The sequence below is a fragment of the Pinus tabuliformis genome, chromosome X (genome assembly GCF_031772625.1).
Source record: "Pinus tabuliformis cultivar Carrire ecotype Pingquan chromosome X, CPIR1, whole genome shotgun sequence".
NCBI classification, from domain to species: domain Eukaryota; kingdom Viridiplantae; phylum Streptophyta; class Pinopsida; order Pinales; family Pinaceae; genus Pinus; species Pinus tabuliformis.
Window position 1 is genome coordinate 1,419,131,430 of NC_142308.1, and position 26,294 is coordinate 1,419,157,723.

The 26,294-nt window shown below is 39.6% G+C and overlaps 1 protein-coding gene across 1 annotated transcript in view; it reads left to right on the forward strand.

Annotated features, from left to right (window-relative positions):
* PWP2 (periodic tryptophan protein 2) overlaps window positions 1-24,058 on the forward strand; it is a 127,761-nt gene extending 103,703 nt beyond the window's left edge. The window contains exons 6-7 of the mRNA XM_089452870.1: window positions 23,043-23,270; window positions 23,421-24,058. Of these exons, the coding sequence (XP_089308996.1) occupies window positions 23,043-23,270; window positions 23,421-23,591 (399 nt within the window). The 3' untranslated portion in view covers window positions 23,592-24,058. The remainder of the gene's footprint in view (window positions 1-23,042; window positions 23,271-23,420) is intronic.
* The last annotated feature ends 2,236 nt before the right edge of the window (window positions 24,059-26,294 follow it).

Genomic DNA, 26,294 nt, shown 5'->3' on the forward strand with positions numbered 1-26,294 from the left:
AGAGGGAGTGTTAAAATTGGCAACTAGGGCCAAATTCCACCTTGGGATAGCTCATATGATGGAGATGATTATTGCGTTGGATTCCTCTTTTCAAGAGGTCCAAGTTTGATATAGAGATCATCTGATTCGGACAAGCAAAAGTGTGATTTTGAATTTTTTCTGTCACATGTACAAATTGTTCAGCGCGACCTCAACTTAGTGTAGGCTCAAGAAGCCTAATAGATGTGTCTTGTCACCCACAACAAAGTGTATAAATAGAAGAGACCTCACACCTCATTTGGTCATCATTCACTCACACATTCTTCTCTCTCTTCATCAGATCGGTTTGTACAGCTTGGGCATCTTCTCTCTTTCTCACATGTGCGGCTAGGAGGACATAATTTCTGGGCTAAAATAGAACCGAATTTTAGATTGTTTGACCAATGTTGACTAGTGTTGACCGAGGTTGTTATGACCAAATTTGACTGTGGTTTTGGAGGCAAAATTTCAATTTCTCTAGGCTGCATTCTTTGGCACAGAAATCGAGGAGTTTGGGGTTGTTTGAATTGCGTTGACCGCAAGGTTGACTGTTGTTTGACTGAGTTTGACCAATATTTGTGGGACTATTTTGCATTGACTTTGACCCTTGATGGAGGCTGAATTAATCTACCTTTGATCGAGCTTCAAAGGAGGTGACTTGCTGTTGATTTGATCGATGTTGACTTTTTGGTTAGGGCTGAAGTTTGACTGCAGAATTTGACAGGGTTGATTTGACTTTGTATTGGGCTAGTCTATTTGACTTTTGTACTCTCTCTCTTTGCTAAACTATTGAATAATAATAGGAAGATTTGATCAAAGGGTTTTCCCCACATTGGGGTTTTTCCCTGACATCTGCGAAATTTGGTGTACTCTTGTCTTGGCTTGTCTTTTGCATATGTTTTTATGTTCTATCTGCATTTACTATCATGTGATTAATGGTTGATGTGATTGCTATTGAAAAATGTTATTGGGTTGCTAAAGAACAATGAAGTAAATTGTGCTAAGCATAGACCATACCATTGTTATCTAAAATTAACAAGAAAACTTTTCTCCCATTCTTCACATCCAACCAACCAGCCATGTAGCCCCTGACAACCACCACTAGCTTATGATGTGCCATTACATCTCTGCCACTTGCATCAACCATATACTTCTCACCCATTTGGCTAGAGCACATGGACGAAAGTGGGCTTCTGATCAAAAGGTTCTTTATACATTTTGCAATTGTGCGCTTATATTTTGTATTTGGGCATTTGATATGGATTATGGCGTGAACGGGAAGGAGGGGTTTTGACTGTGATCTTGTTTCCTCACCTTAAATGGGTTAATCTTTGATCCTAGTCTAGTGGGACCTCCCCTAATGGCCTAGTGGGTATAGGAGGGGTACGACTTGGGAAGCCCTGATTGAGATAGCATGGTTCTGTTTATCCCCATTCCATACTTACCACTTTTCATCATACATTACAAGCCCTTATCTCACATCCATTCTTTGGGTTCAACTGACCAATGGTTCTTTGGGATTTGACAATTATACATCCTCATACCTGGGTAGGGCTTAGAACTTTGCCCTGGGAGGTTGATGCAGCTAAAAGAAAGGAAACAACATATCATGGCCATGTTACCCACCAAAAGTGGGTGAGCTATAGGATAAACTTTTCTCCTACTCATCTCATCCAACCGATAACCATCAACCCATGAGAGCCACTTTCTAGCCGAGGCTTTGTGCCATTCATATCTTCGTCATCTGCATCAGTCATATGTTTCCTTGCCCATTTGTCGATCACATGTTGCAAGGTGGGCTTTTGATGAAAAGGTAATTAATCTATTATGCAATCAGGTGCTTATGCTTGTTTGTATTTGGGCATTTTAGCATGGATTATGGGGTGACTTGGAATAAGGAATGGTCTTGGCCATAGTCTTGTTCCCTCACCTTAAATGGGGGGTTAATTTTCTATCCTAGTCCAATGGGATTGCCCCTAATGGCCCATAGCTTTAGGAAGGGGCACTACTGGGGAAGCCATGATTGAGATAATGCACTCCATACTTACCAATTTCCATCATTGTGAGCCCTTATTCCACCTCCCTTCTTTGGGTCAACTGGCCATCGACTCATTGGGATTTGGCATACACACATCCTTATACCTTGGGCAGGGCCTGGAAATGCATCCTGGGAGGTTGATGCAGCTAGAAGGATAGGAAAGAGCATATGGTGGCCACAAGAAAAACAAAAGGAAATCAAAATGCAAAAGATGGCCAAGACTTATAAATTAGCACATGCGGCAAGAACCAAGCATGAGCTCTACCTCTATCATATGGCCATCATTCGGTTCTTGGGTCAATGTTGCCCTATTTCATAGAAAAGAAGGAACCCTTGCATGTCCCAACCCTCGATGGGTGATGAACTGCCCCATCCTAAAGGGGGTAATAATTGCTATACATTGTACAAAGAAAGCTCTCATTCTTTGAGCTACGAGCAATAATACAAGGAAAAATCAAGTAAAAGTAAAAGGCAACAAAGAGGGTTGGAAAAACAAAGGCCAAAATAACTTATGCATCCACGATTGCTCCCTCCGCACATCTATACACCCAAGATGAGGCATTCCATCATTGCTTGCCCCTTTGACCATGGCACTTGGCCATGGAGTTCTTTCCCCTTCCGTTCCATCATTATTCACATGACACCTATCTATTGAAGGGTGGACTGAGGACATGTCACTTCCATTTGGGGGTTGGGAACCCCTAATAGGGTCGTCTATTAGCCACTCTTGCTTAGGGAGGTAACACCATTATGTGACTAAGGCCCTACTTTTGGAAGAGAAGCCTCATATGAAGCGTTATTTTGCCCATTTCTTTAAAGCTTGTTTCAGTTAGATACAGTAATGATTAATGTACGTGACGATGAAAGTTGTAGCACTAGATATTGTGTGTAATTGTCGAGTGGATCCGTCTATAGGTCTGGGAAACTTAATTGGGGTCTAGGTCCTCCAAAGGGACACATTGACACCCACAGGTGATGCATTGAGAGCCATGGGACTTCAGACAGAGGTAGAACATCATTCACAGCCATGGGCACCTTCAACACCCACATCTTATGCACTTTGCCTTATATTTCATGGGATGATGCACTTGGACTAGTTTGCCCCTAGCCGGCTTAGCATATATATATGGTGTGACAGGTTATATAGGGCCCAGATGAGGTTTGTCTCATGCCTTGAGACATGGGAGGGCTAACAACATCTTCAGTGCCCTCAACGTTGGAGCAGAAACAAAAAATTTACCACCTGGAGACCCATGAGACCTAGTTTTGTGCCCCAAACCCACATTTGGGGGGTGAGAGAATGATTCACACTAAGATACAAGGGCCAACCCCTAGATCTTGATTTTAGAGGCCTTCTACACTTGTCATGGTACCAAAAGGCCTTGAAATCAACTTTCTAGAAGCCCACGCAAGCATGGCATTAGCATTTCGACTAGCACTTGTGGAGATAGATTTAATTTTGCAAAAGCTACTAGGTCAGATTGTGACATAGGCCATTACTTGCACGTTATTTTATTATTAGAGGGGTTTGTAGGGTAAAATAGGTTATGTTAGAACACATATATATTGGAGAGACCTCATTTGATCTCTCTTTTTTTTCCAAGGAAAAAGGCACAATTTTCATTAATATATTAAGAAAATTACATGTTGTATAATGCTGCATGTATGAGATGCATTCCATGTAGAAAGCAGTTCAGAAGAGTTTAGAAAAACTGTATACAAATTACATCATAGTAGCCCAGGCAATTATATTTGCAATGATAAACAAAAATACTTAGTAACTGTCCCAATAGTAAAGACAGATTGTAAATGCATAGGACAAAAAACCAAAAAAGAATGATTTGTGAGATCACTCTGAGAGATTCCCATTCATCTCAATGAATGATTGGTCGAAAAAACGGTAGAAAACTCCCTCCCTAAATTCCTGAATTTGCCATTGTCCCCTGTTCCGCTGCGCAACCACTTTGGAAAGACGATCAACGATCTCATTCCTTTCCCTGATGGTGTTGTTAGTCCTCATCCTGATCCGATGAGGAATAGGCTTGTTTTGCCTCATCTTCTTAGCCAACTTCTTCTTGATGCGAAAAGTCTTGCGTGACGACATTTTCGCTGTCGAGATATTGCCCCTCGCTGTCGCTCCTGCTCTGCCCCTTTGCTTCGAACTATTGCACCCATCATTTGATCTCTCATCATCATCACATTTGGAATTTCGGCCTCATTGAGGAATTCACTCTTGTTCTCTTATGGAAGACTTGGATCTCTTGGATGCATTTTGACGTTTGGAGCTTATTCTTGGATATTTCTTGGAGCTATACTTTGGATAATGGAAGGAATTCTTGCATGTTGTCTTGTATGTGCTCTTTATATTGAATATCTATTTTTCTCTGTGTAATGTATGGAATTATTTATTCTAGGTCACGGTAAAATTGTGCCCTAATTTGTTGAAAATTAATGGAATTGCTATCTAGATGAATATTGCATACATTACTCATATAACATGTATTGAATAATCCTAGTAGTGAAATGTTAATTTTAGATAACAATGGTATGTACTTGCTTAAGAGCAATTTACTTCAATTTTTCTTAACATCCCAATATCAATTTCCGGTTTAGCAATCACATTAACATGATAGTAAATGCAGAGAGAACATAAATAAAAAGGAGAAGACACAAGATTTGGTGGATGCTAGGGAAAAACCCCAATGTGGGGAAACCCTTTGATCAAGTCTTCTTATTATTCTTCAAAAGTTCAGCAGAGAGAGTACAATATACAAAATTCACTTGCCCAAAACACAGTGAAATTTGTCCAGTCAAATTGCTGTCAACATGATGCTTTAACCAGAAAGTCAATGCTAGTCAACTTAGCAGAAATCTTCCTCCAAATTAGCTCGGTCAAACACAGTCAACTCGACCTCCAAGAATAGTCCGAATCAACCCAAAACAGTCTCGAAAATATCAGTCAAACTTGGTCAACATAGAGTCAAACCTACGGTCAAACTTGCTGTGGTCAGCGCTGGTCAAACAACACATAAAATCTCGGTTTTTGTGCCAAAGAATGTGGCCTGCCTAATCAGAAATAATCCCACAAAAATCGCAGTCAAACAAGGTCAACGTTACCCGATCAATGCTTGTCAAACTTCCTGCAACTTGGTCAACGTTGGCAACAAAAAATCACAGTGAAACTTCTCACGTGTGGAGGTGAAGAAGTCTGCTTTGAAGTTGTACGGCCCAATTAGATGAGGAGAGAGAGATATGTGTGAGAATGAATGATGTCCAAATGAGGTAGATGCACCTTATATTTATATGCAATGTTGAGGATGAAAAGACATGTCTTTTGGGCCTTTGAGCCTACATTAGTATGCTGGCCCACCTTGACAATTTGTCCATAAACGTCCATTTGGACATGTCGGAATGAGATGATCTTTAGATCAATCCCACACCTCTTGGAAGGAGGAATCCAATAAAAATATCAACTTCATCATATGAGCTGCCCAAGGTGGAGTTTGGCCCTAGTTTCCAAATTTAACACTCCCTCTCAACTAGGAAGAACTCCACCTGCGAAACGACCTGACAATCTGTACCATCCTTGTCATGCCTGCTCTGCTCTACGCTGTTGAACCATGAAGAAATAATGAAGAAGAAATGATCGCGGATGTGTCATGCCATTCTCCACTGATCTGAAGTTAGTGTCCAATAATCGAGAGTGTATCATACCACTCTCTACTGACTCGAAGTCAATCTCCATTGGTCCCATATCAATATCAAACATCCTAGCATAAGGAGTACGGTAGTACACGATGGTCCATCGGTAGTACTATGGTCCCTATACTCATTTCCCTACTCATTGGCTAGATGAGAGGTACATCCCATGAGTCCAAGACTGCATGGGTAGGATGTATCGGTAGGACAAGGTGAACCACTCATCTTGCTCATATGCCATAGGAGAAGGTGAGCCACTCATCCTATGCATATCTCAACCATCACGGGGTATCACAGGGGAAGGTGAACCACTCACCCTGTACATTGCACACCACTAGGGGAAGGTGAACCACTCACCCTATGATCGCTCATCGCTGCAAGAAGTAGCCCAAGCCCCCTAGAGCTCCCAGAGCTCAATATCCAAATCAAACTGGACCCTCATAAGAGGGTGTCTCCACGAATCCAAGTCGTTCACGGAAGGTTAATAATTTGACCTTCCACTGGGGCTTCGTAAGAATATTTGCGACTTGATCATTAGTCCCAATGTGACAGAGCCTTATTGCTCCCCGTTGTACCATATCCTAGATAAAGTGGTGCTCAACGCAACCGACTTCTGCGTCTTGCTCATCCAGGATATCGAAGCAGAACCTAGAGAGAAGCAACATCCCAATGTGCTTTTACGATCCACCACACTGCCAGCCCAGTCAACATCAGAATAACCATGGAGCCTCACATTCTCGGCAGTGTATCTCAGTCCATATGTGATTGTGCCTCGAAGATATCTCAGATGATTCTTGGCAACAATCCAATGTATGTGATGAGGCTCGACCATAAACAAACTCAATGTATTCACTGCAAAGCATATGTCCAGACAAGCGTTCGCCAAGAACATCAGGGCCCCCACGAGTTGACGATACTCAGAGGGATTTCACACATGGGGCCTAGTAGCACTTCTGCATAACTTCTTGAAGTTAAGTTCCATCGAAGTAGTTATGGACTTGCAGTGCACCATCCCAAATCTTTCAAGTAGCTTTACAATATATTTTCCTTGAGAAAGGAAAATCTCACTTGGCTTTTGCCAGATCTCCAACCCTAGGAAATAATGCGTCAGTCCTAGGTCCTTTATTTCAAACTCTAAAGCCAACTCCCTCTTACATTGATGAATAAGAGGGTCTGCACCTGTCAGAAAGAGATGGTCCACATAAATTACCAAGATGAGAGGTCTGTCATTTTCAACCTTAAAGTAAAGGTTTGGATCAAATTCACTTCTTGTAAAACCCAACTTCATCAGATCGCTGTCGATCCTCACATACCAAGTTCGGGGAGCTTGCTTCAACCCATATTCTTCAACCTGCATACATGTCTCTGATGATCTTGAACTTCGAACCCCTTGGGTTGTTATACATATACTTCCTCCTTAATTGAACCATGCAAGAAGGTGGTTTTGACATCCATCTGGTGTAGCTTCCATCCTTGCGAGGCAACAAGGGCTATGATTGAACGGATGGCGGTATATTTGGCAATTGGTGCAAATATCTGATTGTAGTCCACACCTTCCTTTTGAGAGAAGCCTCGAGCAACAAATCCGCCCTTGAACTTTTCATCACTTCCATCAGCTCTATGCTTGATCTTGTAGAGCCATTTCGAGGTGACAACGGATTTGTCCTTGGGTCTAGGGACCACATCCTAAGCATCATTCTTCATAATTGACTCATACTCTTCGTTCATAGCATCCTTCCAAACTTGGTGCTTCACAACTTCTTCAAATGTGCAAGGCTCAGTTTGAACAATGGTGGTCATGGTAGTTAAGTACCCTTGGTACCTATTCGACTTCTTACTTTCACGAATGTCGCGCTTGGTGCAATATGTCTCTCGGCATTTTCGAGAGTTTCCCTAAGCAATGAGGATCTCCTTTTTGAGGAGGAGGGCTTATGAGGAGGTGGATCAATGGGATCCATTGGTCCTTCAACATTGGGCATCAGCTCATCTTGCTGTTCTCCCTGCTTTCTTGTATTTGTTTCTTTGTCCTTTCTTGGAATAGGAAGGTTACTAATCTTCCCAAGGGCATCATCTTCATCAAAGGTGACATCATGACTTATCTCCACTTCTCTTTGACCAAGCACATAGATTCTATATCCCTTGGAAGTTTCACTGTAGCCCACAAATGCTCATTTCTTCCCAGCTGCATCCAATTTGCTTCTCTTTTCTTTCGGCACATGAAAATATACGGGGCTACCAAAAATTCTAAAGTGAGAAACATCAGGTTTCTTACTGGTGAAAACTTCTTCGAGAGTTTTGGGGTCCAATGCTTGATGAAGGCATCTATTTTGAATGTACACAACATTGTTGGCAGCTTCTGCCCATAAGAACTTCGGAAGGCTTTGATCATGAAGCATGGCACAAGTGGCTTCTATAATAGAACGATTCTTCCTTTCAACAACACCATTTTGCTCAGGAGTATAAGCGGTAGTAGTCTCCCTCTTAATGCTAGCTTCTCTACAATAGTCATTGAACTCATTTGATTCACATTTAGTTCCATTATGGGTCCTCAATATTTTGATCTTTTTCGCTGTTTGATTTCGACCAAGGCTTTGAAAGAATGGAACCATGAGAATACTTCGTCCTTCTTCAAGAAATATATCCAAGTTTTGCGAGAGAAATCATCCACAAAGATAGCATAATATAAATATCCTTCCAAAGATGTCACGGGCATCATACTAGATAGATCATAATGAACCAATTGCAAAATGTCAGTAGTCTTTCTATCACTTGAGGGGAGTGGTCCCCTTGTATGTTTTCCTTCGACACATCCCTGACAAACATCTTCATGTTCTAATTTAAATTCGGGCATACCTGTCACCATCTTCCTCACATTGGGTAGAGCCTTATAATGTAGATGAGCAAACCTCCCGTGCCATACATAATTCGGATTGAAGAGATGTGTCACAAGACATAGCTCCCGATGGGCTTCCTCCAACTTGATATAGGCTATCGACCCTGAATCCAAGAGTAAATGCTTTTTTGAAATTTCTATTCCAAACACGTACCTTTCCATCGATGAATGCCACCTTGAATCCTTTGTCTTCAATTGCCAAGATAAAGACGAGGGTCTTCTTTAGATTGGGTACATATAGTACTACCTGTAGATGAATGGTGTTACCTTGATTTAATTGAAGAGTAACATTCCCAACTCCCTTCATGGGATAGGTGGCATTGTCTCAAAAAATGATTTCCAAATTTGTATCCTTTTCTATCAGATTTGAAGGAGCTTCCTTATACGCAATAAAGTGCCTTGAAGCACCACTATCAATCAACCAATTTCCCAAGGTATCTAGTGGAGAGGCAATAGAGAGGGCAGATATAAGATAAAATTCTTTTTGCTTGTTATCTACAACATTAGATTCATCATACTTGGAGTTTCTTGATCTTTTGGGAGGTCGACCATTTCCATGTTGAGTAGCGGGAGCATTCCTTTTTCCTTTGTTGTTGAATCTGCCATTCCTTTTATTGTTGTTGCCCTTGAAATTGTTGTGGTTGTGGTTGTCATCATCATGAGGTGTATCCCTTCTATTAGGATACTCCCTAACATAGTGACCAAACCTGTTACAAATGAAGCATCTTCCCTTCCTTCCATCTTTGAATCTCGGTCTTCCTTGACATTGCTTCTTTGAACTTGTATTGTTCTTCTTTTTAGCATGAGCAGAGAATGTAGTAGGTTCATTCCTATTTGAAGGCATGTCTCTCTCCATCATCCTTGTTTCTTCTTCAGTGCATGTAGTCAACAATTCATCAAAACCTGGAATCCTGTCATTGTTGAGGATAGTAGTGTTGAACACATGCCATTCACGAGGGAGACCTCCAAGGGCATTGAGAGTGAGATCCCTATCAACAATAACTTCTCCAATTGAAAGAAGATCATTTTTGATCTCGGTAATCCTCATGAAGTAGGATTGGGTATCTTCACCTCTTCCCTTCTTTATGTCCTTCAATTTGTTCTTGAGGAAGAGAACTTGGTTTGCATTGCTAACTTTAAGCATGGCAACCAATTTGTCATACATCTTCTTGGATGTATTCAAATCAGAGATATATGCAACCAAATGCTTGTTAATAGAATCCATGATGATCTTCTTTGCTTTGACTTCACCTTTCTTGTACTTTGTCTTAGCGACAACCGATGCATTTGAAGGAGGTTCAGTAATCTTTCCCTGCACATAGTCCATAACATCTTGCTCTTCCAAAGTCAAATCAAGAGACATCTTCCATGCATGATAATCAATCTTATCATTGAGCTTGTCATCAAGCTTGAAGTAAGATGCGGAGGTCATTGAGTCTTGTCCTTGTCCAACAAATCTCAGTGATTGCTCTTCTCAATGATTGCTCTTTTCACTCTTGCTTGGGATTTGTCTTCATCTCAGCTTTGATACCATGTTAATTTCAGATAACAATGGTATGTTCTATGCTTAAGAGCAATTTACTTCAATTTTTCTTATTAGCCCAATATCAATTTCCAGTTTAGCAATCACATTAACACGATAGTAAATGCAGATAGAACATAAATAAAAAGCAGAAGACAAGCCAAAACAAGAGGACACAATATTTGGTGGATGCCAGGGAAAACCCCTAATGTGGGGAAACCCCTTTGATCAAGTCTTCTTATTATTCTTCAAAAATTCAGCAAAGAGAGAGAGAGAGTACAATATACAAAATTCACTTGCCCAAAACACAGTCAAATCTGTCCAATCAAACTACAGTCAACAAGATGCTCTAACTAGAAAGTCAATGCTGGTCAACTTAGCATAAATCTACCTCCAAATCATCTCAGTCAAACCCAATCAACTCGACCTCCAAGAATAGTTAGAATCAACCCAAAATAGTCTTGAAAATATTAGTCAAACTCGGTCAACGCAGAGTCAAACCTGCGGTCAAACTTGCTGTAGTCAACGCTGGTCAAACATCACATAAAAACTTGGTTTCTCTGCCAAAGAATGCTGCCTGCCCGAACAGAAATAATCCCACAAAAATCACAGTCAAACAAGGTTAACATTGCCTGATCAGCGCTAGTCAAACTTCCTGCAACTTGGTCAATGCTGGAAACAGACAATCACAGTCAAACTTTGCACATGTGGAGGAGAAGAAGGCTGCCTTGAAGTTGTACGACCCGATCAAATGAGGAGAGAGAGATATCTGTGAGAATGAATGATGTCCAAATGAGGTAGATGCACCTTCTATTTATATGCAACGTTGAGGATGAAAAGACATGCCTTTTGGGCTTCTGTGCCTACATTAGTTTGCTGGCCAACCTTGACAATTTGTTCATAAACGAAATAAATTCATAATTCCATTTGTACATGTCAGAATGAGATGATCTTTAGATCAATCCTACACCTTTCGGAAAGAGGAATCCAATAAAAATATCAGCGTCATCATATGAGTTGTCCAAGGTGGATTTTGGCCTTAGTTGCCAAATTTAACATGAACTCATTGTAGCACTCCCATGAAAAATATATTTTTCATTGAGTGGGTAAGGCTTGAAATTTGCTTGCTAGGGCATGAAATTTCAGCCTTCCTTGAAAACAAGTTTAGCTAACCTAAATCATCCTAAACACCATTCTCCCAAACAAGGCATCAACCCAGCTTGTTGGTGATCAATCTCGTATTTTATCCATCTTTTCTCTCTCTTGAATTCGGTTCTTTCAAGGCTAGGGCTTAGAGTGAAATTTTAGGGAAGGGGTATTGTGGTGGTTGGAGAACCTAAACATCAAGTAGATAGGGTTTGCTACAAAACTTATCAATTGTGTGTGCATCCACTTCAAAATTTCATCCATAAGTTCTCTTGCCCTTGGTGTTTGCCCTAAGAGGGAAACCCTAGTTTTTCTTCCCTCAACTTAAGGACTTTTTTGAAGGTTACATGAGCCTTGGCTTAAGCCAATATACATTGTAAGACATCGTTTATTATCGCCTTGACCTTGAGTTACTCCAACACACGTCAAATCAATCAAACCCTAGGCCTTTTATCTTCATAGAAAGTGAATTGCTTCCTTGCGAAGCCTTGAACCAAAATTGTGTCTTTCTTGAAGACCTCCTAGCGAGATCATTGCATACCTTAACCCTAGAATGCCAGTTGTAAGTGATCTCTATCCTACCAGGACTCCTCCCATTGGTGAAAGTCCGTAAAGAGCAGGGGGCTTTGGTTGTGGTGACAGTGGGACGCTACCCCATTGTTGCTTATAGGCTAGATAATCGGATTCGTCCTATAGGCCCCACAAATCCCGAATCCATCGTGTCCGACACGATTCTCTCAAGATTCGTGTCGAAAAACCATGACACGTCATGTCCTATTTTGACACGTCGAATCTGACTGCGTGTCATGATTTTGGCAGCGTGTCCTGTTTTCCAAGACTCGTTAGGCGGCAAAAGTGACCTGCACGGGTATGGAAAGGCCACATTTGGTCATTACATCCACACATATTTTCATTTGGCAAGCGTTTTGGCAGCTTAATGATCAAGTCTAGGCCCTAGTATTGATATGCTATTCATGGTAATGTTAAATTCTTAAAGTGAAAGTGACATTCTCCTTAATCTTCATTTTCATCCTTTTACTTAAATTTTTAACATTACCATGAAATGACTCAAGATGTTTGAGAGGTTCCAGCCTCATTGGATTTCATATGGGGAAAGTAGAATTTTAGATTTCATTCAAGATCCAGTAGACTTATCAGTTTTTCAGGATTTTAGGATTGGGGGATTGCGATGTTTCCATTGAATTTTGTCATGTATTAGGGTATGGAACTCATATTTAATCAAGAGTACCAATCCCTCTATGTACCTTGATGTTAGTGACATTGGTTGTCGAACTCCTGTATCATGACCCTCCTAAAAATGTACACATCACTCAAACAAAATCTTGACTTGACATGTTATGCTTGTTCTATCTTATGTTAATGCTTAAAGGGTGATATTAAGGACAAAGATCCCTATACAGATACAAAGGTAATGACAAAGATACCTCTGGATATTAATGCTTAGAGGGTGATATTAATGATAAAGATCTTGATTTTCCAACAAGACTAAAAAATTAGACATTTCTCGTGGTGGCAAGAGGGCCAAGCATAAGAAATAGATAATAGATTGACATGTATTTGAATTTTGTATGTAATATGCATGCTAATAGCTATAGATGAAGATCTATATTTGAAATCAATAAATTTGTATCATTAATTAAAATTTGTGTAAGAAAGATCTAATTTTTAATATATATATATATATATTTTAAATATATATATATATATATATATATATATATTTTAATAAAATAATATATAACGAATCCTACGTGTCCTGTTCCGGGGGGTCAATGTGTCCGAATCCGACGCCACGAATCCCGAATCCTATGAATCCCGAATCCCCGTGTCAGGTGACTTAGCTTATAGGTCTAGTTTATACCTTGTAGGATTTCCCTCTCCAAGGCCTGCTAGATTTTGTGGCAACATGCCACAAAATAAAATAAAAAGAATATTAAAATGCAAAAGATGGCCGAGACATACACATTAGCACGTGGGCAAAATCTTAGCATGAGCTCTACCTCACTCATTATGGCCATCACAAGGTTTCCGAGCACATGTTGCTTCGTTACATCATAAAAGGAATTCTTGCATGTCCTAACCCCGATGAGCAATTAAATGACTTATCCTTAAGGGGTAATAATTTGTTATACATCATTGAAAGCAAGCTCTAACCCTTTGAGTTAGGAACAGTAATATAAAGAAAAAGGAAGCAAAAGTAAAAGAAGCACAAGAGGGGTGGAAAAACAGAAGGCTGAGTTGGTAGCTCATTCCTCCACAATTGCTCCCTCCTCCCATCTATACACTCATGACGTGGATCCCCATCAAGTTGGTCCGTTTGATGATGGCACTTGGCTATGAAGTCTTCTCCCCTTCGTACCATCATTATTATTCATTAACACCTCTGAACTGAAAGGTGGATTGAGGAAATGTTACTTCCCCTTGGAGGCTAGAAGCACCTAATAAGGTTGTCCTTTAGCCACCCCTACCTAGGGAGAAAACACCATTTCGAGCTCAAGGCCCCGAATTTAGAAGGGAATCCTTATTTGAAGTATTAAATAACCCATTACATTCAAGCTTGGTTCACTTAGATGCAATAATGATCATTGTCTTTGATGACTAGTTGCTTTCAGTAGACATTATGTTGTGATTGTTAGGTGTTTCAACAACCCATGACTTGGGCACCTTACCCATATATACCCAGGCACTGGAGAAGTATATTGGCACCCACAAGTGAAGTGTTGAGATCCTCATGCCTCAAGGCAACAATAACACATCACATATGACTCTGGGCACCTTCTGCACCCAAAATGTTCTACCACTTTGAACTACATTTGACACTCCTTTAGGATGATGTATCTAAACCCAACATGCCCCTAGGTTGGCATTAGCACCATGTGAGGGATGACAATAAATCTAGAGCCTAGATGAGGATAATCTCACCTTCAGAGGCTTGGGAGGGCTAGTAGTACTTGGAAAGCCCTCACTGTTCGAGAAGAGACAGGCAGTATAAGTAGTTGGAGACCTAAGAGACCACTTTATGGTACCCCAATTGGATTGTGGGGACAATAGGGATATTGATGAAAACTTGAGGGCCAAACCTTTTTTAGAGGCTTCTACATCACTCTTGTCACTTAATAGCCTTAACGCTTGGCATTTGGAGCATTGATGTCAGCGTTAAAGGGCTAGTGGATCACATGTGCGGGCTTGTCTTTTACTTTTGGTCTAAAGCTAGTGGGTTGGCTTGTAACCCAAGGCATTATTGTGATTTAACTTCTATCTAGGGGATTTTAGGCTATAATTATTACTCATCCTCCTCATATAAATAAAGGAGAGGATCATTGGTAACTCATCATCTCTTGGACTATTTCTGACCCTCCTTTGAGAGATTTTGACCTCTTCTTTCTTGGTGAAGATGTGATCTTTGGATTGTTCTTGTTCATTGGAGCTATTGGGTTGACTTTGGAGAAGTTGTCTTGGATCATTAAAGTATTGCTCATGCATGTTGTCTTGTAAGTGAGCTTGTTTATTGAAATTTTTTCTGATTTGATGTCTAATGTATGGAATAAACTGCTGATCTAGGGTTTTTCTATTTGTGCCCTAATTTATTGATAATCAATTGCATAGAATCTAGGCCTCATTGTTGTATGCATTACTCATGTATGATATGTGAATGGCAATCCCCTTGGTGTATCTTGATTATAGCTCTCCCAAGTGACCTTGATCCCTCACAAAGGCAATAGTTAGGGTTTGTGCTAGGGCATCAAACATCCTTACTCCTTTGCAAGTTATAGCTTATCTTAAGAATCCTTAGACTCCATCCACCCAAGGACTAGGCATTGGCCTTGTCTAGTTGGTGATCAAGTTATCTTTTATCCATAAATTTGAATTTTCTCTCTTTCTCTAATTCGACCCTCTTAAGGCCAAGCGACCCAACTAGGGCTTAGTGCGAATTGGCTAGGAAGAGGAATTTTTGGTCTTGGAAGGTCTCAACATCAAGGGTTGTAGTGGTTGCCTCAAAATCATTCCCCTTGGTGGCCATTCTTTCCATTTTTATCCATAATTTCTCTTGCCCTAGTTATTTTCCCTAGATAAAACTCTAGTGTGGTCATAGCTTCAACTTGAGGGCTTGTTGAAGGTTTCATGCGCCTTTACCTTGCTAATACTCACTTTTGGAAACCTTTTCTTGGCAACTTGACCTCCCAACTTACAACATATCAGTCAAACCCTAAGTCTTGCATTGTCTCAATTTGGCCTCTACTTGGCATGCAAATTGCCTTTTCACATAGTCTGAACCTCATTCTTAAGATGAACCATCTCTAAGTGAGCTATTCTATCACCTTGAACCTCTAAACCTAGAATATCTCTTATAGGTGACCTTATACTGGGACTCCTCCCATTGGTGAAAATCCATAAATAGTAGGGGGTAGTAGCTGTGGTGATAGTGGGCTACTACCTTATTGTTGTCACTTGGTCTGGTTTTTGCCTTGTAGTGTACCGCTCTCCAAGGCTTGCTTGATTTTGCGGCAACAGGATGCATGCTCAAAGGCCATGATCCAAGCTCGACTTTAGGTTTCTATGTTGAGATGGCCAAGATGTTGTTATGTTCTACACATGGATGATTACCAAGTAGTAAGAGAGCGCATCTCAAGATTTTCATGAAAAAGAGTGAGCTTTCTGTAGCTCAAAAAGCACGAGCTCAGAAACGTGTTGTAGAAGGAGCTATGTGATCTCCCATAGGCTCTGAATGTGCTGTGCTTTGAATTGCAAACATATTCTAGAAAACAACCTTGAGCTGTGGTGTTTTCAGAAAATGGAGGACCTGTTGCAATTTTTGTTTGTTTGCACAAGCTTCTTAATGCCCCCAAAATTAGGTTTTTCTTTGTTTTACCAATGCATCACGTCTTATCTATGCCTTATTCATCTAACATATTTGCAACAACATATTAGCAACTATCTTCTCAGATTTAGCAGGTATGCACAATTGATTGGATACTTTTCTTCATGCCTTTGTGCCCCATGTTTCTATTGATAGTGCTTCTTGAAAAGCTAGGTGAGACAGAAAAATTAAGAATTTGATATGATTCAAGAAAAGCTCAATGAGTACAAAACTATAAAAAGAAAATACATAAATTTTGATTAAAAGGAAAATTTCATTAATTTTTACTTAGACAATTGGAAGTTGTTAATTTTAGGTATGTTCTATGATAAGAGCAATTTACTTCATTTTTTCATTTTAACTCAGTATCAATTCCAGATTAGCAATCACATTTAGCATGATAGTAAAATGCAGATAGTACATAAACATAAATTGCAGAAAACAAGCCAAGACAAGAGGACACAAGATGTGGCACCAGCCAGGGACAAACCTCAATGTGGGGAAACCCTTGATGAAATCTTCTTATGATCTTCAATAGTTCAGCAGAGAGAGAGATAGTACATATACATTTGAAGTCAACACTTTGACTTGCCAAAATCAGACATCAGAGATCTTCACTATGAAGATGACACAATGGAGTTATACTCCTGGCACCAAGGACTGCAGCTCAGAATGCTGATAGAGCAGCCCTCAATCTTCAACTGATTTGCAGCATATCAAGCTTCTAGAATAAGGTTCTCCAAGGTGAGACCCTTACATCATCATGCTACTCCTTGTTAGTTGAATCAACCTCAACGCAATCCTTCTAATATCCTCATGTTGCTGGCTATGGCCTGCGGCCTAGCTCAGCAAGACTGAGCCTGAATAAGGTCCAAAGTACTGTCTCCTAACAGTCCCAAAATCTGCCCAGATTTAACTTGCAATTGTTCTCCAAGAGAAGGCTGTCCCCTTTATTATTCAGAGCAGCCTATTTGCCTTTAACAATAGCTTTGCCTTCCACAAGACCATCCTCCACTTGTCATCACTGGTTATGGCATCATGGTAAGTTGCAGCCTGTACCAGCCCTTAAGCATGCACCCAAACAAGCTGCTAACACTGCAGCTAGGTCCCTCTTCTTTGCTGCTGTTCTATGTAGGAGTATAGGGCTAACACCAGCCCCTATACTCACCCAACAACCCATAGATTAGGGCTCTGTCTCCTTGCAATCCGCTGTCCCAAAACAGTGCTGAACACATGACTAGGCTTCCTCTATACAGCATATAGGAGCCTTCTTCAACTGCGGATGTAGGGCAGCATCTAGACTGCGACTAGGGCACAAATTGAACTGCGGATTTAGAGCCTCATACATCAGCGGATCTGGGCTCTCCTTAAGTGCATATTAGATCATACATTGACTGCGTATAGGAGCCCTTTCTTGACAGCTTTTAAGGGCCTGTCTTCCATAGCTAATTAGGCCTCCTTTATACAGTCATTCAACTGCGTCTATAGGGCTGCATTAGTCCTTCTATTCTCTGCGGCTAGGGCATAACATGACCCTCCTTTCTCTGTGTATACGTGCCTCTTTTTGCAGCATATAAAACACTCATTGACAGCGTCCTAGGGCACCCTTAAGTGCTGTGGTTAGGAGCCTCCTCTAGCTGCTATGAGTCTCCTTAGATAGCGTGTAAGGGTCACCCTTGAGGACTGCGGCTAGGGCAGCATAGAGGCCTCTTGAGACTGCGGATTAGGGGACTGCATCTAGGGCTAGGACAGCGGCCAGATCTCTGTGGCTAAGACTCTTCCTTACTGCGGCTAGGGTAAGGTTAGATCCCTTTCTTTAGGACTGCGTATGGAAGCCTTCTTCACTGCATTAAAGCCTCTCCTCCATGACAGCATTAAAGCTTCTTCCATGACTGTGTTAAGGCTTCTTCCATGACTGCATTAAGGCTTCTTCCATGGCTGTGATTTGATCTTCATTAGGGCAGCATAGAGCCTTCTCTTCTAGGCCACTCTCTCCACTAAAACCCAAACGAGTGGAGAGAGGGATCACAAGAGATGAGTGACCAAATGACTTGAAGGCCACCTCTATTTATAATAAAGCGTTGAGGACAAGTGGGGGTAATTTGGTTGCTGGCCGACCTTGACGATTTGTCACATAACACAAATAAATTCATACCATGAATACATGTCGGAATCAGATGATCTTTAGATCAATCCTACACCTCTTGACGAGAGGAATCCAAGAAAAATATCAGCTGCCATAAATAAGAAGACCCACATGGAGTTTGGTGCTAGTTGCCAATTATAACAGAAGTGGATTGAAATAGTGATTCATGAAAAGCCTTGTTGTTGCTGAATTTGGAGTAAAGGTCCTATTGCTACTGGAGTTCCCAAACCTGCTTTCTTTGTGTGGAAAGCACTAGGTGAACATTCCCTCTCAAAATGCACACATTCATCTTGCTTTGGGTTTAGGAGAATGGAGGAAATAACATGGAAAACCAAGTGGAGAAAATGAATAAAAGCAACTCATTTATGGGTTTTACAAATACATTGACAATTTATTTTGACTTGTCAATGACCTTTGTGTACTTGGCGAATTTGAGTTTGATATGCAGTTATTTGTGGTTCAAACTCTTTGGCAATTCAGACTTGCTGATGAGTTGAATTGACCTGAATCAAGCTAGATGGTTATGTTAACATCATATGAGATATTTTGTGGTCTCTCCTAAGGATGCAGTGGCATTCATGATTCACATTGCACAAACATTGTCCTTTAAATATCAAGTGTTTGCAAAATGCTTCAACAAGTTTGCACAAAAAGTGTTGGAGAAAATGCTTCAACAAGGTTGCACATCGAGTGTTTGATGAAAATGCTTCAACAAGGTTGCATACCAAGTGCTTAATGACCTTATTCAAGAAGGTTGCATACCAATTTCTTTATGAAATGCCCAAATGGATATCCAGAGTGCATGCCATAATTATTGGTGTAGTCCAACAAGGTGACTTCTGGCCTTTTCGTTGGAATTCAATGACATGATTATTTTTTATCTCAGACTTTTGTGATCCATATTGATTATTTGAAATTGACTTTCGGATTAATCAAATCATCATTATTTGTTGGTTCGAACCCTCTAATGTGGTTCCCTTAGGACCAAGATGAATAAACCGATCTATCATTAGGATTAAATAACAGAGATGCATCATGTTCTAGAATTAGCCGTTAAAAAGATTTGGAACATGATGCATCTATGCTATTTAATCCTAATGATAGATTGGTTTTTCTTCTTGGTCCTGAGGATGAACCACATTAGAGGGTTTGAAATGTCGACCAACAAATGATGATGATGTGATTAATCCGAAAGTCAATTTCAAAGAATCAACATGATTATTGTTGAGATCACAATGTTCTGTTGATTAAATTGCATTTTTAAATACATAAATGGATTTAGCGCCTTGGGAAACCCTTGGGGCACAAAAATTGTGTAGATTCAATAACTTAAAACTCGAATGTTCTCAATTTCTGGCTAGATTTCAAGCAAAATAGATTGTAAAATTTGCTGGAAAAGGGAAAAAAATTGCCTCATTAGACTATGCCATAATTATCATGGGTACATCAACACAAATTTATGGGGAAAAGCATGGCGTGCTCTGATACCATGTCAGGGTTATGGTATAAACAATATGACAATGATGCTAGATTCTACACGAACCCAACACTCGGTATTTAATTCCAAGCAATTAATCACTGAGAAAATACACGACCAAGTTCCTAACAAAAAAATTAAGAGGAAGCAATTAATGATCTGAATCACATAATCAAAAACAATTTTTTTCCCAACATATCAGTTTTTCATTAATGAAAGAACGGAACTGACTTGGGCTCTCGTCTTTGGGATAATGGCCCAACTGAAAAATTACAGACTACAATATGTTGAATCTGATCCAACAGATATGCTCTCTCTTGCAGATCTGGATCTCCAACCCCTCTGCACTATCTTCGGCCTAGAACACACCCACTGAGATGCCAGTCTCAGCCTTGTGCTGTTATTATGTGTCTTCTTGTCACCTTAGCCTTGCTTTTATAACTTTACACAGTTGAGATTAGATATCGCCTCACTTGAGATCAATGGCTAAAATTAAAACTTATTCACTAAAGTAAATAATTTACTTTTCCTAAGTTTTATTTTTAGCTGAATAAGCCAAACATATTAATATGTGCTTCTCCTAAGTTAAACTTAGGCTAAGTTACATCAACAACTTGCTCAACCTAGAGCAAATGTTCTAAGGCGATGTGGGTGACTTCTGCGCGCCTAAGCTCAAGGCCTGTGCAGAAGTACCTGACCGCGCTACAAATTTCAACAATTAACAATATTTTGCAAACACGAGAATCATGTATATAAATGCAAAAAGCACAAGATGCATGAGTATGATTGTGCCCTAATTTTTTAAAATATAATCCAGTACGAATACAGTGCACAAGATGTGTATAGTAATTAACTTGTCTTCTACTTGATATCTGCACAAATGAGGTTGAGATATCTCTCATATATAGGTGTTAGGGAACGTTAAACCTAGCCCCTAATCCTTGAGGTGGGAGTACTAGGGCTGCCCACTAACAAGCTATGTCACCATATGCTAGCCACTAAGGGTTTTCAATCATAACCCACCACAAGGCACCCCTTACAGGGTCACAAGTCACCAACACAATATTAACAACCATAACACGAAGGATAAGGACAGAGTAAAGACATTATGCTTTTTTTTTGCAATGACTGTAGTTGATGCAAATTTAAGAAATATTTTTGATGCTAAAAATACAGATGGAAACAAATAGGAATAATCAAGATTGTAATGGGGTTTGCAAAGGAGTGGCAACCTAAGTCTCAGGGTTCACCAAACCTCAAGGTTCAGGTTTGAAGTTTGGTGAACTTGAAAAGAATTTAGGTTTGTCCATGTTCGCTGAACCTAAATGACAAACCTCAAGTCGAACCAAATCATAAATTTCATCAGAAAAAAAATCAGAATTGACTTCAGGTTCGATTTAGGGTTTTCAAATTTTGTTAATTTTTTTTTTTAAATGGGACCCATGGCATGATTATCAACTTTTTGTGTGCTGAAATCCTTTGCAGTAAGTGCACTTCTCCATAATGCTTGTTGGTTGTGTGTCAGTGTAACCATTTCTTCAAATATATTTTATAATCAAAATTCCTATTCAGATGTTGCCGAATCCAAACTTGAACCCAAAACGTGTGGTATAGGTAGCAACTTCAAAAACTGTTTTAACTGATTAGATTTCACAAAAAGCAAATATCTGCTTGATTGTAAGGTGGCAACCTTCATGGTTTGGTGTTATCCTTGTACGCCCCTTTGGAGGACGTTTTGTACAGATTGCAGGTGAAGGGCCAGAGATTCTATTGGGTATGTAGTTTCTGAAAGTAGTATGTTTATAGGACCAAGATTTGCAATAGATCCGATATGGCAACTGCACATGAAAATAAGACTCCATAGGGGCATGAATCGCGAAAGGCAAGGGACTATGTTATATGCCCAAGATTAGAAAATAGATCTGGTATGGCAACTGGGTATAAAAATAAGACTCCAGATGGGCAGAAATCACCAAAGGCATGGCAATGAACCATGAGTTTTTTAAGAAACAAGAATTATATTAACAGGACAAGTTTTGAATCACAGGTTACAAGTGTTATTGGAGTCTTTCATACAACTAGTACATTTTAGTGAAGTCGTAAGTTTTAACCCTTCAGAATTTTTTTTTTCTTCCCTCTCTGGTTTTTTATTCCCTTTTGAAAGTTGAGCCAAATACTATGAAATGTCCATCTTTTACTGCATCCTCAAGAAGAATGTTCTTCCTTATCTTTAGAGGAGGTTGAATCTGAATCTTCAGTGTGTTCTCTTCCCTTTTATCCTTTTGGTTCTGAAGGCCTATTCTCTTCATCTGTGGGATTATGTTGGGTTATCATTATTTTCGGTGGGATTTAGGGTTACTGAAGAAGCTGGTTGTGGATTGTTAAGATGATCAACTGAGTGTTTAACTCGCTTCTTTATCTTTCCCTGTTTCTCTTTTTATTTATTATTTATCATTTTTCTGGCTACAGCCTGCTGTTCTTTTCTTTATCTTTCTTAGCTCCTGTAAACCTCTTCTGGCGAGGAAGCAGAATTTGAGGGGGATCGGAAGGAGTCAGGTGACTGTAAATGTGGTAAATTGTACACTGGAAGGACACATTCTCATAATCAAGAATCGGTATTCAACAATCTGTCTATACTGAGAGTTAAATCTTGTGTCCTTCATGGATATTCATTTGCATGCAGATTATCTGTAGCTGCAGTAATGTTCTACTAAAGATTTTAAATTAGCCACAATACCACAATAATTGAAGGCAATCAGAAGATGTTTGCCCTTTTCTCAATGGGACTTGTGTCAACTGTGCTGCTTTCTGAAGTTGCATTCTGAAAATATGTGATGTGGCCTTGCCTTTCTTTTATTTACACGGTGTATTATTTAGTAATTTGCTATCATAGAAATCAGTGCACTTCAAGTTTGTCCACATAAATTTGGATTTTGTAAAAAATTATTGCATATTAATGACCGGGGAGACTAACAATCATGTACACTTTGTTACTAAATGTCATAAACTTTGCTGAATTTTTTAAACTAGTCTGAAATATCTATCTACCTTGTATGTTTCACAAAATAACTTTGGAGCAGGTTGAATGTCTAAAGTATAAGAGATCATCATATAACCTGTATTTTGTTCTCTTCCTGATTGCATGTACAGTTCTGTGAACAAATGACAATGATATTTTTTAATAGTAAATATGACTAGGATTTTGTTTTGTATGGCCATTTCAGGCAGTGGATGGAGCACTTAATCAAGGCCGACATCTGAGGGCACTAATACTTTCTCTTCGTCTAAATGAAGCTAGCTGGATCAGGAAATGTGTCGTATCAGTGCATCCAAAGGATGTTGCGACCACTGCTGCTGGAGTTCCACTTAAATATTTGCGCAGGCTAATTGAAGCATTTGCTGAGTATTTGGAAGGTTCTCCACATCTTGAGTTTCTTCTTCAGTGGTGCCAGGTCTCTCTTCGAACTCAACTGACCCTTCTCGTATAATTTTTGTAGTATATGGCATGAACAACAAAGCAAACTGAATACAAGTAAAAGAAGGAAGATGAAAGGAGGCAACTGAAGTAGGTTAAATTTTGATTTTTGAAATTTGTTCTGCAGGAGCTTTGCAAAGTCCATGGTCATACAATTCAACAACATTGCAAAGATTATCTTCCAGCGTTGCGGTCATTGCAGAAGTCATTGACTAGGTTGCATCAGGACCTCTCGGACACTTGTTCCTCCAATGAATATCTACTTCGTTATTTATGTACACCATCCTTCCCTAATTAAAAGACCATGGAAACAGAGAAACAGGCACACAGTTCATTTTATATCATGCCCATGGGTACATTGAAAACTCCATTTTGTGGCATGTATGGAAAACTTCAAGTGTACTCATCAATTGGGCCTCAACCTGAGGCCTAAACCGTTGGCCAGATTCAAGAAGTGTAGCTTCCGGTGCTTCATCGTGGAAGATAGAGATATTCATTTCCACTCAGGATGATCTATACAAATCATAGGGGCATATGAAGGGACAAAATTAGCTGGGGTCAGCAAGCTCTGTTTTCAATGGTTGCACATTCCCTCATGCAGTTTTTTATTTAACAGATATTCCACGCTGTCCTAATGTGTTAAGGATGAGTCAGAGATTATTACGGACCCCAAACGAATATAGGCTGAAGGTGTTTTTAGTAAGGCAAGGTTTAGATTATTATATATTCTTTAAATTATATTTTATGAAATTCTACTGCTCATCATCTTTTTCGGCATCTCATATTGCTTAAAAATTGAAATGAATGACACAATGTCATAATATTGGTTTACGCATACAAGGCGGTGTATATCAATTGGCATACTATGTAGTATGAATATCAGCCATGGCTTTGCCAAAATTCAGTCTCAGTCTGAGTATGACACATTACCGTACTTTTATTCCATACATAGTGTGCAGACAGTGGATGTACAACTTGAAACAATTGAGGGTAGAAACTTGCCCATAAAGCCTACATTGTTATCTTTTTATTCATATGCAATTTAGTAACTCAAGTATACAGTTGAAATAACAGATATGTGGGTTTCCCAGCTTGATTAGCAGGTTTCAACTTTAAATATGCAAACTTGATCCCCAGTTTGCAATAGTTGGTTAGAGTCGTCACTTTTCTCTGATTTAAACCATGATATATTTTAATATCAAAGTTACCATACATGGACTCCAAGAATGATTCGGTAGTTGGTTAGAGTCATTACTATTCTCTGATCTAAACCATGATATCAAAGTTACAATACATGGACTTCAAGAATGATAAAGAGTAGGAGTTGCCGTGGAAAAGACAACCTAAATTTCATATATATATATGAGGGCCGAAACAAAAAAGATACCCTTTCATTCTTATGGAAGTTTACAATGTTTATGTAATGCTACATTGCAAGGGGCATCTTCTGATTCTATTTTTGCAGCTGTTAGTAACTATCATTGCTTTGTTGGACCGGATTTGATCTTGTAACATAAAAAATGCGAATTTACACATCTTAAGATCCATATTCGACAACTGCATTTTTGTAGCTTTCAATAACGGGGTCTGCAAGTGGTTGGAGGGCGCCTCCTGCAGCATTCAGTTTTCGAGTCAGATAATATTAAAATTTTGTGACTGAAGCCCCTAATATTAGTATGTTGTTTGTTTCATGTTTTTTTATGTGCTGTATTTTTTGTTTGTTTGTCAAAGTTGTTTGAGTTCATCAAAGATTACATGAGTTCATCAAAGATTACATGATGACTTGTGGTTTGAGACACTGCGACCCAGGGGAATCTAAGCCATCAAAATCACCTGCGGATTGCACCCGGCTTGGCTCACACCAGCCTTTAACATGGCTGGATTTTTGCCCACGGAATTTTGAATTGGTGACTTTCACATCATGGAGTGACTTAAAAGTACACCTCATCACTGTCTATTCTATATGCCCTGTATTTGTGCTAAGTGACGCTTTAATATTTGGTGCAATGAAGGGGAGATGTTTGCGCTGAGAGACTCTTTACAACCCATTGTACAGGAGACATGTCGGCATTAGACATAATGCAAGTATGTCAACCTTTTTTAAATGTCAGATATACAACCCAATATAGAGGAGATGTGTTGGTGTAATGTAATGTATGTAAACATTTTTTAAATATAAAAAAAAGATACAAAATTTTTTTAAGCTTCCTCTGTTTTAATTAATATTCAAATTAAAATATATATAAATGTAAAATAATGTAAAATGTAATGTAAAATATAAGGCACAAAGCTACCAATTTGATCTAAAGAAATTGTTCTATCTATAATGTAAAGTTAACATACCATTGTTTCTTTACCACGTTCTTTTTTTGTATATATTATTATTGGTATAATAATCAATAATATTGAATATTATTATTTCAATATATTATAATAATAATGATCTCCATTATAAGTATTATTATATTAGACTTTACATATTTGATTGATTATATATGGTTAAAATTCTCAATCACATGGATGTGGCGGGGAGAGGGAAAGAGAGGGAGGAGAGGGGGAGAGAGGGAGGGAGATAGTGATAGAGTTGGAGGGAAGAGTGTGTGTTAAGGTGGAGGCCGAGGGGAGGGGGGTGTGCGAGAGAGGGAAGGAGGGAAGAACAAAGACAGAGAGAGAGAGAGGTGAAGAGAAAGAGGAAGGGACAAGGGAGAGAGAGAGAGAGTGAGGGAAATAGGAGGGAAGAGATAGAGGAGACATGAGAGAAGGGGAAAAGAGAGAGAGAGAGAGGTGGGAGAAAAAGGGAGAGGACTTGAGAGAGAGGAGAGAGTAGGGAGAGAGATGGAGTTGGAGGGGGAGTAAGAGGGAGGGAAGAAGAAAAACATAGAGAAAGGTGGAGAGGGGGAGGGAGTGAGAGGGGAGGTGGAGAGAGAGAGAGAAAGAGAGAGTATGTTTGGGCGCTAAGATAGAGAGATAAAAGAGAGATGGAGGGAGATATATATATATA